Consider the following 15,758-nt stretch of genomic DNA (forward strand, 5'->3'; position numbering starts at 1 on the left):
GGTTTGAAACACGCGAATGTGCATGTAACCTGCAAGTCATCTGTCGTATTCTCCATTCTCGTCACGCCTGGTTGACGCTACGTAGAACGGACTCGCAGGCGAGGCCACGCCACATTGAAGGAACATGCCAAAGATGACTAATATATCATCATCATAATCATCATCAGCCTATATATTAGGTCCACTGCAGGACGAAGGCCTCCCCCTGCGATCTCCAATTACCCCTGTCTTGCGCTAGCGTATTCCAACTTGGGCCTTCAAATTTCCTAACTTCATCATCCCATCTGGTTTTCTGCCGACCTCGACTGCGCTTCCCTTCTCATGGTATCCATTCTCTAACCCTAATGGCCCACCGGTTTTCCATCCTACGCATTACATGGCCTGCCCAGCTCCATTTCTTCCACTTAATGTCAACTAGAATATCGGCTATACCCGTTTGTTCTCTGATCCACATAGCTCTCTTCCTGTCTCTTAACGTTAGTCCTAAGATTTTTCGTTCCATCGCTCTTTGTGCGGTTCTTAACTTGTTCTCGAGCTTCTTTGTTAACCTCAAACTTTCTGCCCCATACGTTAGCACCGGTATATATATATATATATATATATATATATATATATACAGGGTATTTCAGTTAACATGGTAATTATGTTAAATTATGTAGTTAGGCGGAATGCAAAAATTAACCTGAGTATCTCCAAGCGACGAAAACAGCATTGCCTTGGTTCTGTCCAGGTACGTAGCATACGCCTACGTTTGAAGTTTGGCCCAAATAACTGAAACACCCTGTATATTTGTGAATGTGAAAGTGAATATAATAGTGTGACTATAATGTGAATGCTATTGCCCTCACTGATTAACGTATACTATAGACAATCGTCAATGACACCGAGGTATTGCTGTCACCAGGACAAAGGGGGCATGATAGGTAATATAAGCCTGTCATATTGTTTTAGCTCACGAATGCGTTAACTAAAATTATGCGACGCTTCTCCGCAGCTAGCAGATGGGCCCCTTCTCAGGGGACGCGGAAGTTTTTTTTTATCTGCTTTTTTCATCTGTTACTCGCTTGGTGTCTTGCGGTTCGCATAACCGAGATTACGAGTACGTATTGCGTCACACTCAGGTATACGTGTGCCTCGATGATAACCTTTACGGATGCGAGTGCGCCATCTCTTCGGTCTCGTGCATGTCTGCAGTCACGTCGCGGTCATAATCATGCACGTTTCCCAGACGAGCACTCGACCTTCCCACAGCTTGTTATCGCCGGTAACGATAAGCAGCAACCCGTCCCCACACCGCGTATTCGCTCGCGCTTGCTACGCAGGAAAACCGTGCACTTTGTCGCCTAAACCTGCTCTTGGTCAGCTGCATGCGTCTCGCGACGATAGTATAGGTTGTGGCGAAGCATGGTTTTGCCCCAGCAGCACGCTCTGCTTCGTCAAGCCACTCGGAACATGGCCTCTGAGATTTGCGCGCGCTGACAGGTTCTCCAGGTGGCGCGCGCATATCTCGGAGGACATGCTCAGAACATGGAGTTTTCGGCAAGAATCACCAGAGGGAACTTTGGCACTGATATTCACGGAAGCTGCACGCCAAAGCGGGTAGGCCACCGTGGGAATGATGGTTAATGCATGGAGTTGCCTAAACTTAGTCTTTTTTTTTTTAAGAACTGTACAAGTGCCTCGAAAACACGGGCGAAAAAAAAAAAAAGGCCCACACAAACGCACATGTGCCTTTTTTCGTCCGTGCTTTCCTAGCGCTTTTAGAGTTATTAAAAAGTGGAATACCAACGTGTCCGGACGGCCACGTTGCTAAACTTCGTCCTTCAGGCTTCTACATTGACCATGTTCAACGAAATATTGCTTTATAAAGTGCGATAATTCGTAGCAATTATGCACGTCCAGCGAGTCTTATTGCGTTCTGCGGTGAAAAAAAAAGAAAAATGGGCGTGGAAGTAAGGGCTAATAAGCAGCAGATAAAGCCAAGGAAACAAAGCCACAAGAAATTTTCTGAAGCCACAAGCCCGAAGATCAGACAAATCCACGTTTAAATCACCATTCCCATGGTGGTTGAACGATCGCAAAGCGCGAGTTGCGCTGCTGAGCGCGAGGTCGCGGGTTCGTGCCCAGCCACGGCGGCCGCATTCTGACGGGGGCGAAGTGCCAAAGAAAAAAAAAGTGCTTGTGTGTAATGTTCATTGGGCGAAAGAATACGAGGTGGTTAAAATTATTCCGGGCTCCCTCACTACGGCGTACGTCGTAATGTGAAAAAAAAAAATTCGGCCCTTACATGACTCTATGCGGTAGTCATCTTGGTAAAAAAGCAGATTTTTACACAGCGCGACACAAAATATACAGCACGATCAACCAGGAAAGAACGCTTGCCTTTGCGTTTCTGCTCTTGCCCAAGATCTGCACCAACCACCGAGCACGCTAGAGTTCATTTCTCGTACCGTCGGGCTCTAAATAGTGTCCATCTGACACTTTAGGTTTCTTACGTTTCTTTTCGAGCCCTTTATTTGTTTTATTGCGATAGCAACTACGTGGACACTCCAAGCGCATTTCTGCGATCGCTGTCGCCGTGAGGTTCCGTATAAAGTCCAAAGGGGATAAAATCGTCGCCGCGCGTGCCGTACGCTGTGTGTGCGAGTGAAAGCGTACGACGGTGAGCCGGCAATCGCGGCTCCATGTAACACACGTGAGGGAGGAAGGAGGTCTTCGTTTCGCGCGAGGCACGGGGAGGAGGCGACGGAGACGGTGGTGGGGGTGGGGGTGGGTGCGTTCTACTCCCACGGCTGCTGCTCACGGACTGCCGCGTGGGCGCCGTATCTTGAAAGCGATCTGCGACGTGGCCGTGTGTGCCCGCGGGGTCCTCATCTTCAAAGCGATCTGCGACGGGGACAAAGTGCATGCGCCGAGCGCCAGTAGCTTCGTATGCGCTGTGCTTTCGACGTTTAGTTTGCGTTGAAGAGAGAGGAGAGACAGTGGCAAGGTCAATTTGCCCGCTGCTGCTGGCGCGCTTCCTCACGCCGGCGTTTTCACAGCCAGTTTCCGCGGTCATCGAGCGAGATGTGTTCATGTTTACATGTGCGCGCGTGACACCATGCTTGTCTATTTAGTTAGTAAGCAAATGTTTACAGCTTTATACGGCCCATTAAACTACTATCCTTGTTTCTTATAGCTATTTACTAATTTGCTATCGCAATGGATGCTTCGCCTATCGGGCGAAACTGCGACTTCTTTTTTTCTTCTGTTCAGACGTCCAAAATGTTGGGCTAATTCCTATGGTTTCGTTTCTGGTGTAATGACACCACAGAAAAAGCAAGGTACGGAAAAATATGAAGATGATGAACAAGCACAGTTTCTACATTTCCGTCTCATGCCTTCTTTTCTTTTCTTTTTTTTTTTGTGGCGTCATTACATAAGAGTTGTTCGTTCTCTGTTTTGTGTCGTGCTGTAAAAACCTGGCCATTAAAAAGGTGTACCAACCAGCCAAAATGAGCATGCTGTGAGTACAGTTGCAATATTTCTCAAGCGTAACAACGTACCTCATCGTGGCGTCCCTTGAGCACGAGGAAGTGCGGGCTCTGTGGCAGGAACAGCGTCCCCACCAGTTCCAGCAGGGCCGGCAACGTGGCGACCCCGAACATGAGCTGCCTACGAGAAAAATACCGGGGACGTCGCTACAGCACACGGCTGCTGGGGCGAAATGCGAAAACACCCGTGTACTTAGATTTAGGCGCACGTTAAAGAACTTCAGGTCAGTCAGTCAGTCAAATAACTTTATTTAAAGGCCCTGCGTTTGTGGGACGGGCAAATGGTCCCGCCTAGGTGACGGCCAGGAGCTCTTGAGCCCTGGCGGCTTCCTCGGCCCGCTGGACAGCCCAAAGTCAGAACTTCAGGTGGTCCAAATTATTTCGGAGTCCCTCACTACGGCGTGCCTCATAATCAGATCGTAGTTTTGGCACGTAAAACCCCACACTTTCTTGCAGGCAATAGCGGATGTTGTAAGGTAGAAAGTACCACTGGCACAAATTGTAACGGGCTCCAATCAAAAACACATTCGCATTTCTGCTTCCACATGACCAGCTGTGTACTCGCGCCAGTACAGCTGTGAAGCCGAAATGGGAACCATGGGCACTTCATTTATTAGCCTATAGACTGTCTCTTCTCTGTCTTTCCTGCCTATATGGCTTCGAGTGAACTTGTCACTCTTGATAATAACCTTCTTGAAGCTCGTTTCTCACTGAAAGACTATTTGTGCGGGAAGTTGGCCTTATTTTGACTGTCAATCTTTTTACCTTATGGTTCTTTCCAGAACAATGCTAACAAAAATAATCGCTTATGGTTAAAAAATAATTATGCAACATATGATTGCGCCATGCGGATACTGGAGAGTGTACAAATTCATTTGTGCTCTGAAAATTAATTAGGCGATGGAAGGGCTAATCTACGAAAGTAAACCTCACGCGTGCTCCATAGACAAGAAATGTGTCCTGGCTGGAACGCGGCACAGCTGAACCATTCACAACAATAAAAGAATATGCTACGCACTTTCCCAACAAATCCATGCACTGCTTGTCACTCACATGGTAGCTGTACGACTGCACCCCCAGATTTTCCTTAAGCAACTATGTACATATAGTAGCTCTGCTGCGATGGATAGATGAGTGTCTCCTTTGAAATTAGGAGGTAGCCGGTGCCACCAAACGCGCCACACCAGCGCTTACCAGAGTTACACAGAAACACAGAAACACTAACGTTTACCAGAGTAACGCTTGCTGGTATTGCAACCTGTCCAGAGAGGACAGATGCAATAGCGCTTCGGAATTTCGGGGGACGTATATAGGAACAATGCTGTTCTTGGAGACATTTTGTGGCGCTGTTTAGGATACAGCTGTCATTCCGACGGAGTCAACATCTTAGTTCACGTGCTTGCCTATAAACGTGTCCCTGGCCGCATAATGACCACGTAGGCTTTTTTTTTCTGTTCGCTCTCTCTCCTTCTTTACGGAGTCAAAAGTTACGCAGCATGAACGTTTATACAAGACATTTCTGTCGAATACGTGGCCACGAAATACCGCTGGAAGCGCTACTGATCTTGCTCCCGTCATTCCGTATTTCAGTACATACCGTACAGTGCGTAAGTCACTGTTAATAGCGCACTGTTATACCGTTGCGCTAAGCACACTGTTAACTAAGAGCATTGATCGTATACGAACCAGCCATTCTCGTAGGAGATGAAGGCGTAGTTGATCATGTAAGCGAACAAGAAGCCGGCGGTGATGCCCACTTCGCTCAGGGACATGAGCAGGCCACGATGGACCTGCGATCATCGAAAACATCGGCACTTTTATACGCCACACGTCCAAACATTGGGTTACTAATGTCATTCAAATGGGTACCAGGTGCCAATAAGCGATGCTTAAGCGTGTGGCTGTTTATGTACAAAGCGACGTTCACACCACTAGGTTTTATAATTGGACCACTAGGGAGATTGGGGTGCTGCAAGCGATAGAGTTCCTGTATATGGTCCCCAAGGGGAGCATATACATAAACTATAGAACGTGGTAAACTGGTTGCAAAGGATAGAAAAAAAAGTCGAAGGAGTGTGTTACAAAGATGACAACCAAAAACATCAGGAATAAAAATTTGTACGATAACACTGAAGGTGTTAACCCTAGGCGTTCGTTGGCCAGAACTGCCCCTTGCGCCAATAAAACCCATTAATCAATCAAGACAAACACTGTATTGCTTTTTGAGGCACTAGCGTAATTGCCTGATGACAAAGCCGTACACTGCACAGCAGCAATATCTGCAACAGGGTAAGGAATGTGTCCGCTGGGGAAAAATACCCGGTGACGACTCGATCGACACGTTCTAATGAATTTCCAAGGCCCCTTGCGAAAATAAAAACTACATATTATTGAATTGCCAAGGTATTCACCCAACTAGAACCATGGGAAATGTCCATATGCCAGAAGCATTGCGGTTAGAAGCCGATGGGATGCGTTAAATGGTCAGTGGTCGAGACAAAGAAAGCTGTGAGGAGATGGAGCTGGGGTCGTTAGATGCATAGATAATTTCACCGTATAAAATAAAGAGATAGGCAACATGCTAGACTGCAATAGGAAGCCGCTCTTATCTTTCTCGCTTTATATATGGCGAGTTTTTTAATCAACTCTGCGTCACAACTTTAGCGCGTGTAGAATAGCGCTCATTTTTATTTATAAGCTCCTCAATTGACCGGGACGGCGTGTTTTAAACGGCACTACATGTATGTATAAAATGGCATGCTTAATTTTTTTCCCAAGTGAACTCCACCCAGACTTTATATTTCGCTTTGTTTAGAAATCGATAAAAGAAACAGTCGATATTCTAATATCATCTTTCTCGAATATTCGTAGTCGATTCGGAAACCTCGTTATTCGAGTACTCCCAGTCAAAAAAGGAATACGATAAATAGAATATGATGACGAGGAAGAAGTATCTCTCGTGATTGCCGCCAGTGTGGGTGCCAGCCATAGTATGAGGCCATCATCATCATCATTGCCGCCATTATAGCGGTACTTACGGCAGGCGATATCTCGGCGATGTAGGTGCACTGCGCTGTGGTCGACAGCGAGATGGCGAACCCGGTGATGAACCGCGCCGTCACGAACATGGCGAGGCCCGTGCTCACGCTCTGCAGCGCCGACCCGCCCAAGAAGAGGGCGGTGGCCAGCAGGAGCGCCCTCTTGCGTCCAAGGTTGTCGACCAGGACACCTTTCAATTGAGTCGGTCGTGCGATTATGTATACAGTCGAACCCGAACATATCGAAATCGAACGGGATCGCGAAATAGTTTGATATATCAATAATTTGATATATAAAATAAAAATTTTAGACAAAAATTTCAAGGGGATTCTACAGTTGTTTGTTATAGACGGTAATTCGTTATATCCGGGATCGACTGTACCAAGATTGACGTTTATGTTGAACGACGATTGTGTCGAAAGCTACGAGAAATAGGAACCGTAATGGCAAGCAACTAAAATGGAATTAGTAATAGCTAACTTATAGTTAATTCCAAATCCCGACTTCTGTTTGTCAAGACACACGGACTGTATTAGTGTATTGCACGACAACGTATACATGTTACCGCTTTCAGCTGCTGAAGCTGTTCTCTTCCAAACGCAGTCAAGAGGCTTACTAACTGAGGAAAGTAGGGGTTTTCTATGCGAACTTTGATAATTGCATCGTTCATAAAACCCCTGTGAAAATTAAATTATTCCCAGACCAGCGTTTCAGATCAGCCTTCCCCAAAAGGTATTATTTAAAATTGAAGATACGGTGTAAAACGTGGCCGATAAAAATGAACCCAACGAAATCCGTAACGGTTCTTTTTACTACCGAGCGTAGGTCATTGGGGTTCTCAAATCATGGCAGGGGCTACAATCTAAGAGCTAAAGTAAAATGTCACAACTACTCATAACTTACAAGTCACAAGTGAGAAGCACGAAGTAGCCCATGCGTCCATTGTGTTCAACATGTACTTAGACATCACTTCCGACCTTTGCGGCACTTAAGCAGGAAGATGACCTATTTGTTTGTTTCAGGAGCTGATTGAGGTCGGTTTTGTAGCAAGGGAGCCAAGGTAAGGATAACTATTGAACCACCAAGAAAAAAACAACAAAACTGATGCCAAATACCCATTCCGACAGAGGAAGTTTCTCTTGTCAAGGCAACACTGTAAACCTCGCAAGTACGATTTCGACCTTGTCATAGATCAGTCTTTAGAAGCTGCCAAGGACGGGCGCAGCATCATGCTCAGTAAAAGATCATTTTCTCCAAATTCTCGCATCGGGTGGAACTGCAATTGGATCCTCCTCCTTTTTATAGTTTTTTCTTTGTCAAACTCACAACTATATGTGCAGTTCGCTTTAGCCTACCGCAGTGAGCACCGAAGGTATTTTTATTCAATTAATGGCTTATAAGAGTGATTTAGAGGGTTGCTAGTTTACTCAGGATGTCAGTCATAGTTTAGCTCAGCAGGACTAGGTAATTGTTCCGGTAGTTTCCAGAACGTGGTAATGTTTCGACATGACGTGCTTTCTTCTCTTACTCGTTTGGATGATAAGGTACCAAACTTTATCTCCGTGATAAGAAATCATACATCAGCTTGTGATGCAGGGAAGGGCGACGCAACAGCGCAAGTTCTACCGAAGAATAGTGCGTGTGTTGGCATTGGAGGTCACTTCATCAATTTCGGGGATACAGTCGAACCAGGATATATCGAATCCACATATAACGAATTATTGTGTATATGGAACAGCTGTAAGATGCCCTTGAAAATTTCTGTGTAAAATTATTTTATATATTGAATTAGTTATACCATCACCTTTTCTACAGCGAAACCTGTTATGCGCGAACTTCTCTAATCGTTATGTCCACCTGTGTACGTCGCTGGTATGCCACATTTATTTTGGCAGAATTTTACACAGAAAAACATTTTCGCAGTGCCCCGGGAGGTTTAGAACACCGATCTCCGGCGACAACGTCAGAGGCGTTTCTTTTTCAGCCTCATTAGTAAATGGATGAGCTTGCGCTTTACGTGAGGTGCAATAACTGATTTGCGCGTACTCAAGTCACTGGTAACATTGTACGTTTGCGGTCAATATTCAGCCGACCGTCATGTTTCCCCTTAACTCATTGAAATAGCGTTAACGCTCGCTGGAGCCGCACGTTCCTAAATTAGTCTACGATTTGAGCAGCCTTTAGGATGACACCATGATGTGACGCATTGGGTTAACCTATATTGGTGGATTACACATCTGGGTTCATTGATTGATTCATTTCGTTTTGACATCTTAAAGTGACAGCTAGGCTACGAGGGAGGCGAGGACCTCGCATTAGTGCGAACCAGGCGTGGGCCTCTTTAACTGGCACATTCGCCTAACCCAACGAAACTTTCGTTACTTCTTTCATTTTTTGTACAATACGCATCTTCTCCGAGAATGCGACAAAATCTGAAGTCGTAGCAGCCAGCATCGTTCCTCAAGGCTCATGAAGCACTTGCCAGAACAACGGTCAAGCCCCCGCAGAGCCTAGATTGGAGCAGCTCGAGCTGTCAGTTCCAACCAGACAGACCAATTTTTTCTAGAGGTATATATATATATATATATATATATATATATATATATATATATATATATATATATATATATATAATCGTTTAGCAGTACACTCACCTCCGAAAAATGAGGTCACGAACGCGCTGAAAAACACGCTTCCGACCACCAGCTGCTGGACGTCGCACGAAAGGTCGAAGATCTCTCTAACTTGCAGCAGAGCCCCGGCTATTATCCCTGTGAAAGAGAGAAGATCAAATCACAGTCAACTGACACCAAAACAGCTCGGAGACGTAGCCACAAAGCCAGAAATCGGCTTGACAATGGACTGTGTCTCGGGGTACAGGGCAGGTTGGGAACGAAACAGTAGTGACTACATTATATAAATATAGAGACCATAAGCACCTATGTATTGGCGTTCCAGTTACTTACTTAAAAAAAAAAAAACGTCGTTTTATGCATTGAAGCACAAAAGTTACTGGAACGCCAATGCATTTCCCCGCACAGTTCGGCATTAATATCTCGAAACTGGTGTCATTCTGAGAATTCGTTCCAAGTGGATCCGCCTTGCGAACTGCACGGCTAGAATTTGTAAGTTGCAACATGGGGCATAAGGTAATTAGTTCCAAACTGAATTAGTGTTTTTTTAAATAAGTCGATTATGCATTTCAATTTTTTTGTGAAAGTAATGTCCGCCTCTTCGAGTAGACCAGCTCATGAACTAGAATGGTGCCACCTGCCACAGGCAATCTTTAAAAACTTTTGAAAGTGTTCGCTGAACCACCCTGCATACCATGAGTTGAAGCTAACGTTAGTCAATCTATTCAAAGAAAAAAGAAAGATTAAAAAAATAAAAAACATGGCCCAAGATACGGTTTTAAGACCTACGATGTTTGGTCGTCAGAACGCCGTGGGCGTTGTAACGACCGTAGATAAAAATGAAGACTTCAATTGATAAATTGTGGACGAAACAGGGCACGCCTCAGTTCGGAGCCAACACAGCCCGAGTGTCCCCGACCAAGACATGTCCCCTTCTCGAGATGTCGGCCTCGCGCTGAGGTTTCTATTGTTCCCTCGTCGTTGATCGATGCCACGTGTGTACCAAATCTACGATACGAATATAAAATTTGCATCGCACTTTGTGGCCGGTACAAGTGGCTCACGCTGAGCGCGATGTACAAGGTGCCAATTTTCGAACGCGTCGAGAAGCAAACGTTAGTCTTAGCATTTAGCGATTGTTTTAGCCAGCAGAAGAACGCTGAGTAAGCAAATGCCAATTCTATTGCTGCCGGTCCGCTCCAAGGGCCGGGTGGCGTTGCGAAGGGAAAGATACGCCTCCCTAAGTATAGGTGATTGGTTAGCGGTCGTAACCGCGGCCAGGAGAGCACGCAACCTCAAATCTGTGACGGAATAGGCCATTAAGCAGCGAGAAACGTGAACCATGCAATGTATTACATAAGAAACTTCTGGGGCGTGCTGTGCGCGCTGCGACGTGCTACGTGGTCGGTTGTAATTCGAGCTAAGAGCTTCACCTTATACCCGGGCGAACGAGCTAAGGAAATGGAAGAATGACAATTGCATTCCGCGCTGAATTCTTGCAGGAACGCCATAGAGAGGAACGCCCAGCCTGTTGAGAATGGTCAAATAATCTTTGCAGGGCTCAATTTAAAGAGGTTGGTCAGGAGCGGAGAACAAGAATGCCAACCTCGTCATTTTCGAGTTTTGGGCCTAAGCCGCCGTGGCAATGCGTCGGGATGCCATCCCCAATTTCGAATTAGTTTCGCGTATGTGGGCCGTCATTTATGATGAAAAAAAAAAGAAAGCCTCTTAAATCTGGCTAAGTTGAGTCCACGGTTTGTTTAGAATGCAATGAAATAATTCTTGATTAGAGATATAAGCACCGGACTTGTTCATACCAATAAAGCCGTGTAAAAATCCATGACGTCATGAGAGAAATGACGTCACCTTGGTAACGCGTCACAATCTGTTGTTCGTTTTGTGTGTGTGCGTGTGTGTGTGTGTACCTGTGTTTCCTTGCTTAACAAGCCTCTGCGCACAATTTGCAATTCCAAGAAAATTTATTTGCCAACTCAGCTTAACATTACATTCCTGCAAAGTGACTGCAGTATTGCTGAGCTAAAGGAGTCCGTGACGCAGAGGTAATATACAGTAAAAAAAAGTTAACATTTCACTATATTAACGAAATTTGAGTTTCCAGGCTGGTGCTCCCCGCACCGGCGTCAGGGGCTAGGGCGTTACACTGCTAGGGCGGAGGCTTCGATTCCTAGCCAAGGCGGCCGCATACCGATGGGTGCGGAATGCAAAAACGTTCGTACGCCATGCAAGGGGCGGATGTAAAAAAAAAAAATCATAGGTGGACAAATTTCATCCGGCATTTTAATATAGCGTTCCTCACAGCCCATTGTGCCACTTCGCGAGGTTACAAACACCTGACAGTTGAATTTAATCATCGCGTAACTTCCTAACAGGTCTGAACAGCATCTTACGAACGTTCTTCGCCTCCCCGGAACGTGCGTAAGTGTCATCCTCGGTTCCGCAAAAAAAAAAAAAAAAAAAAAAAAAACAACGTATATCTGCTGTGCCACGCACCGCCGAGCAATGCGGACGTTCGTCGTAATACAATACAAGCGGACGCATGGCGCCGACAACCTTCGGCGAACGCAGCATCCCTGCCGGAAGGACGGAGCGAAAGCGATTTTCGAGGTCGCGTGCAGCCGAGTAATTGCGCGGTGTACGGGGATTAATATCGGTGCCGTCGCGCGCCCGAATGCTTGTCATAACGTGCTCCCCCCTCCTTCTTCAAGAGAGATCGCGCGCGGACTCGGAATAACATGTTCGATAACAGCGGTTGTCAAGACGCACGACTTCGTCACGTATCCTGGCCGCTTATGTGAATCGCGGCGTGCATCATATGGGCTGCACGCAAGTTGTTTTTGTTTCCTGCCGCCCGCCTTGCGCAAGGAAAAGAACCACACAAGGAAAATTAATGCTTCCGGACCCGCGCACAAACTTAAGTGGCTGTGTACGAACGCAGCTATGCAAACATCTTCGACAGCAATCTGTCCATTCGAGCGAAAGCTAAAAAAGGCAAGGAGGGAAAAGGCATTGGGCCTCGCACTATTCGAGAGCCGTACGATCTACAGCCATCGTTTCGAAACGTTCGCGGTTATCTCCTGGGCAGGTGTGTGTATGTGTGCTATTATCGCGTCTACACGTCGAGATTTGACGCTGTAACATGCCCGAACTTGACCGAGGCCGTGAACGCTCGCGCGCACGTAAGCCCAGGCGTCACGCGGACCTGTTTTGTTGTTGCAAGGGCAAACCCCTACGATTACCATGACTGGGCTGACCGCTGCGCCACTACGATTTATAAAGTGGTCTCGTGCATCGCTGCTTCCGTATATCCGAGTGCTAAGTGCTTTTTTCTTTTCTCTTTTTTTTTTTCTTTTTGTGTGTTACGGCCAAGGTCCGCGCATCATTGAATCATTTACCCGTGAGATGGGTGCATGAGCCGTGATAGTTAACTTCTACCACACGAGATTACGAGTCAATTTGCCGGATAGCCGACAATGGGACATTTGCGAAAATATTCCGCGCTTGCGAGAGAAATGTATTTTCCAAACTATTCTGGACCTTCCGGCATTTTCCTAGAAGCGGAATGAGTCGCCGTAGATTGGTGACAACGCGGTTGTTTTTGTTTTTTCGACCTTGAGACAGCATAGGCTGCTAACTAGTGGTAAATAGTACGCGTTCTAGGCGATCTTATCGCTATACTTAGTGAAGCGCAAGTGACTGAGATCAATTCAGCTGCCCGAGAAGCGATCGAAGATCACCGATATAGTGATAGCGGTTGTTTTCGCAACTAAATTTTGTAGTTGGGCCGCAGTGCGGAAGCGGGCGCGCACTAATTTGCAAGTCGTCTACAGAAGAGCGCAGCCTAATGACTTCTGCGGACATTTGCAAAAGCAAAGGTCTTCGGAGCCTGGCCTCACAGCTCATCAGTCCAGAAAGCCATTCAAGCTTTTTCTTCCGCACCTGAAGGCGAGAGACTCGAGTGCCCGACTGCAGATGACATGCTTCACCTAGCTTTGTACATGTGAAAGTGCGATTAAGACCCGTGTCTTAATTCTCTCTCTCTTTCTTTCACTCCCCCATCCACTTTCCAACGGTCGGATAGCAAACTGGACAGAGTCTGGTTAACTTCCCTGCCTTTCCTCTCTCCCCTCTCTCTCTCTCTGCAAAGCACAGTGGAATTGCATAGCAGCGTCTTCCTTCAGAGCTGCGGGAGTTACAGTCAAAAGGACGGCATATGCCCGGCCATTTTACTACAGCCAGGGTCGCTATCACTACAGCATCGCAGTGGCATTCATCGCCGACGTTGCATATGTAGAAGTTCGCAGGCGTGTTTCTCGAAGTAAAAGTAGTTGTGTAACGTATAGTTACGTTACGTAATGCCGGCGGAGGCTTCGCAGCGTTCAAGTATATAAAACCAACACCGGATGCCGCGGGACGACCACTAACCGCCACTACGTGGGTGACATTGCCGACACTGAACTATGTCCTGTGTCGTTCCCGGTACATTGTTGGGGCGTGTCGGAAGCGGCGCATCCAATCGACGCAATATCGCAGCGAAATCACGGTAGACGACGTTGCAAATTTAGTACAGCCGGCGGTTTTTCGGAAAAACAGTTTTCGCAATTATAACATTTGTTCTAGCCGTGTCTCCATGCAAGGAATGAGCTTATTGTTGATCAATAAAAGAAAATCAGCACTTAACGATAAAATAAAATACATAAATACAACCTTGCCATTCAGTCAGGCGCAATCGTTAATGTAACACGTGGGATTCAAAGTGTCTACTAATCCTGATTATAGACATTTTCATGCCATCTAATGATCACGTTAAGTAAACAATTTCATGCGGCTTACTAATAGCGATTGGAAGACACTGGTAGGCACTTTTATTAATCATACATATGATGACGATTAACCATTGTACCGGCGCCTGAATGAATGACAAGGTTGTATTTATTTGCGGGCCTTCCGGAAAATAAAGAAAAATAATAACTACACATTTATAACCCTTCGTCCTGTCGTCTTCTTCGTTTTCACTCTGCCTTGATGCCGTCATTTTTCCTGTTCATGACAATTTCCAAACTAGCCGAACAGCTTAATTTTCTAATAGCACATCGATCGCTGCCTATTAAAGCGAAAGCCTCAGATGGCTCACGGGTAGAAAATTTTACCGTCCTGAAAATTCAATGGCACTAAAATTAATGGCAGAAAAATTTATGGTGCCACCATGCCACATGGTGCCGCCATGGTGCCACGAACAAAGGTCGTGGGTTCGAGTGCCTTAGTTAACTCATCTTAATTAAGACAGAGTTAATTAAGGCACTCCAACCTACGACTTTTGGTGGGAGAAAACAAGCAATAGGAAGTAACAACGCAATCGAATGAGAATGTCAAAGCAATTTAATGAATGTCGCCTTCAATACGCCTTCACCATTTTTGGCGTATTCTTAAGCGACTGTCAACTTTTCAGAGTTACAACGTCGCGTTGTCTACCACGATCGGTAACGATGCATACAGACGACGGGGACACGCGAATCGGGGGGATTAAAGCAATTCAAGTTCGGGGTCCTGGTCTGCACACGATTCTCCTCCCAGATTACGCGTGCTGACGTCACCTTCCCGCTCGTCACCTCGTCTCAGAGACCGCGTGGTCTGCGCTATTTGCTGCAGTTTTCCGCCTCGAGCACAACTCGTGGTGTCGGCGCTGATATCTGGAAAAGAGCAGACTGCGGGCGTCGAGCGAGTTCTAACCGGCTAAAGGGTTGTTTACGCTCGATCCGCCCGCCGCCGAAAGCCGCACCGCACTCGTGCGGTCGTGCAAAACATTGCACATACGGAAAACTTGCGCACAAATTTCGGTTTACGATGCGTGCACAGTGTGAACCGCAATTTGTGCACATGATCGTGTAGCCTCCTATCTTTTCTTTTCCTTATCCCGCCCTCCTCCTCCTAGGGATTTTCTGGACCCGATTTCCTTCTACACGCAGAGTAGCGTGTAGGCTATACCCATACGACGGCAGAATTCTCAGCACTTCATTAAAAAGCTCTCTCTCTCTGTCGTTCCCAACATTTTCAATACAATAACCAACAAGACAAAACAAATCACGCCAATCAGTGACGGCGATTTCGGTGGGCCGGACTCACCGAATCGTAAGCCGAATAGGATGCCTCCCAGGGAGGCGATGCTCGCCGCCAGGAGGACCGGAAGGAAGCTTTATGTCATTGGCTTTGGCTCCGGCCGTGTTTGCAGCAGCGGCCTGCTCTTGGTTGGCCTGTTGCTCTTTTCTCGCTGTTTTGCCGGGCAGCTTTCGGTGGCAGATCCACAGCACACGGACTGGGCCTTCGGAGTTGCCGCTGTAGCCGAGAGAAAGAAAGCGATACAGTCAAACCTCGTTATAACGAAACGGGATGTACACGAATAATGGATGCAAAGAAGTAAGTGAAATTTCCCCTTCAAATCCCCCCGCAGAGATTCGCAGTGCAGCACATGCAATTAATGAATATAACGAAGTAATGGATATAAAGGTAGTAATCTTGACTCCTCCTTCAACTTCGT

At 46.5% G+C, this 15,758-nt stretch overlaps 1 protein-coding gene across 1 annotated transcript in view; it reads right to left on the reverse strand.

The window, feature by feature from the left end:
- LOC119431653 (solute carrier family 2, facilitated glucose transporter member 12-like) overlaps positions 1-15,758 on the reverse strand; it is a 35,620-nt gene that overhangs the window by 13,690 nt on the left and 6,172 nt on the right. The window contains exons 2-6 of the mRNA XM_037699130.2: positions 15,347-15,414; positions 9,227-9,343; positions 6,572-6,762; positions 5,220-5,323; positions 3,546-3,654 (exon numbers count right to left, since the gene is read on the reverse strand). Of these exons, the coding sequence (XP_037555058.1) occupies positions 3,546-3,654; positions 5,220-5,323; positions 6,572-6,762; positions 9,227-9,343; positions 15,347-15,414 (589 nt within the window). The remainder of the gene's footprint in view (positions 1-3,545; positions 3,655-5,219; positions 5,324-6,571; positions 6,763-9,226; positions 9,344-15,346; positions 15,415-15,758) is intronic.

The sequence above is a fragment of the Dermacentor silvarum genome, chromosome 10 (genome assembly GCF_013339745.2).
Source record: "Dermacentor silvarum isolate Dsil-2018 chromosome 10, BIME_Dsil_1.4, whole genome shotgun sequence".
NCBI lineage: Eukaryota > Metazoa > Arthropoda > Arachnida > Ixodida > Ixodidae > Dermacentor > Dermacentor silvarum.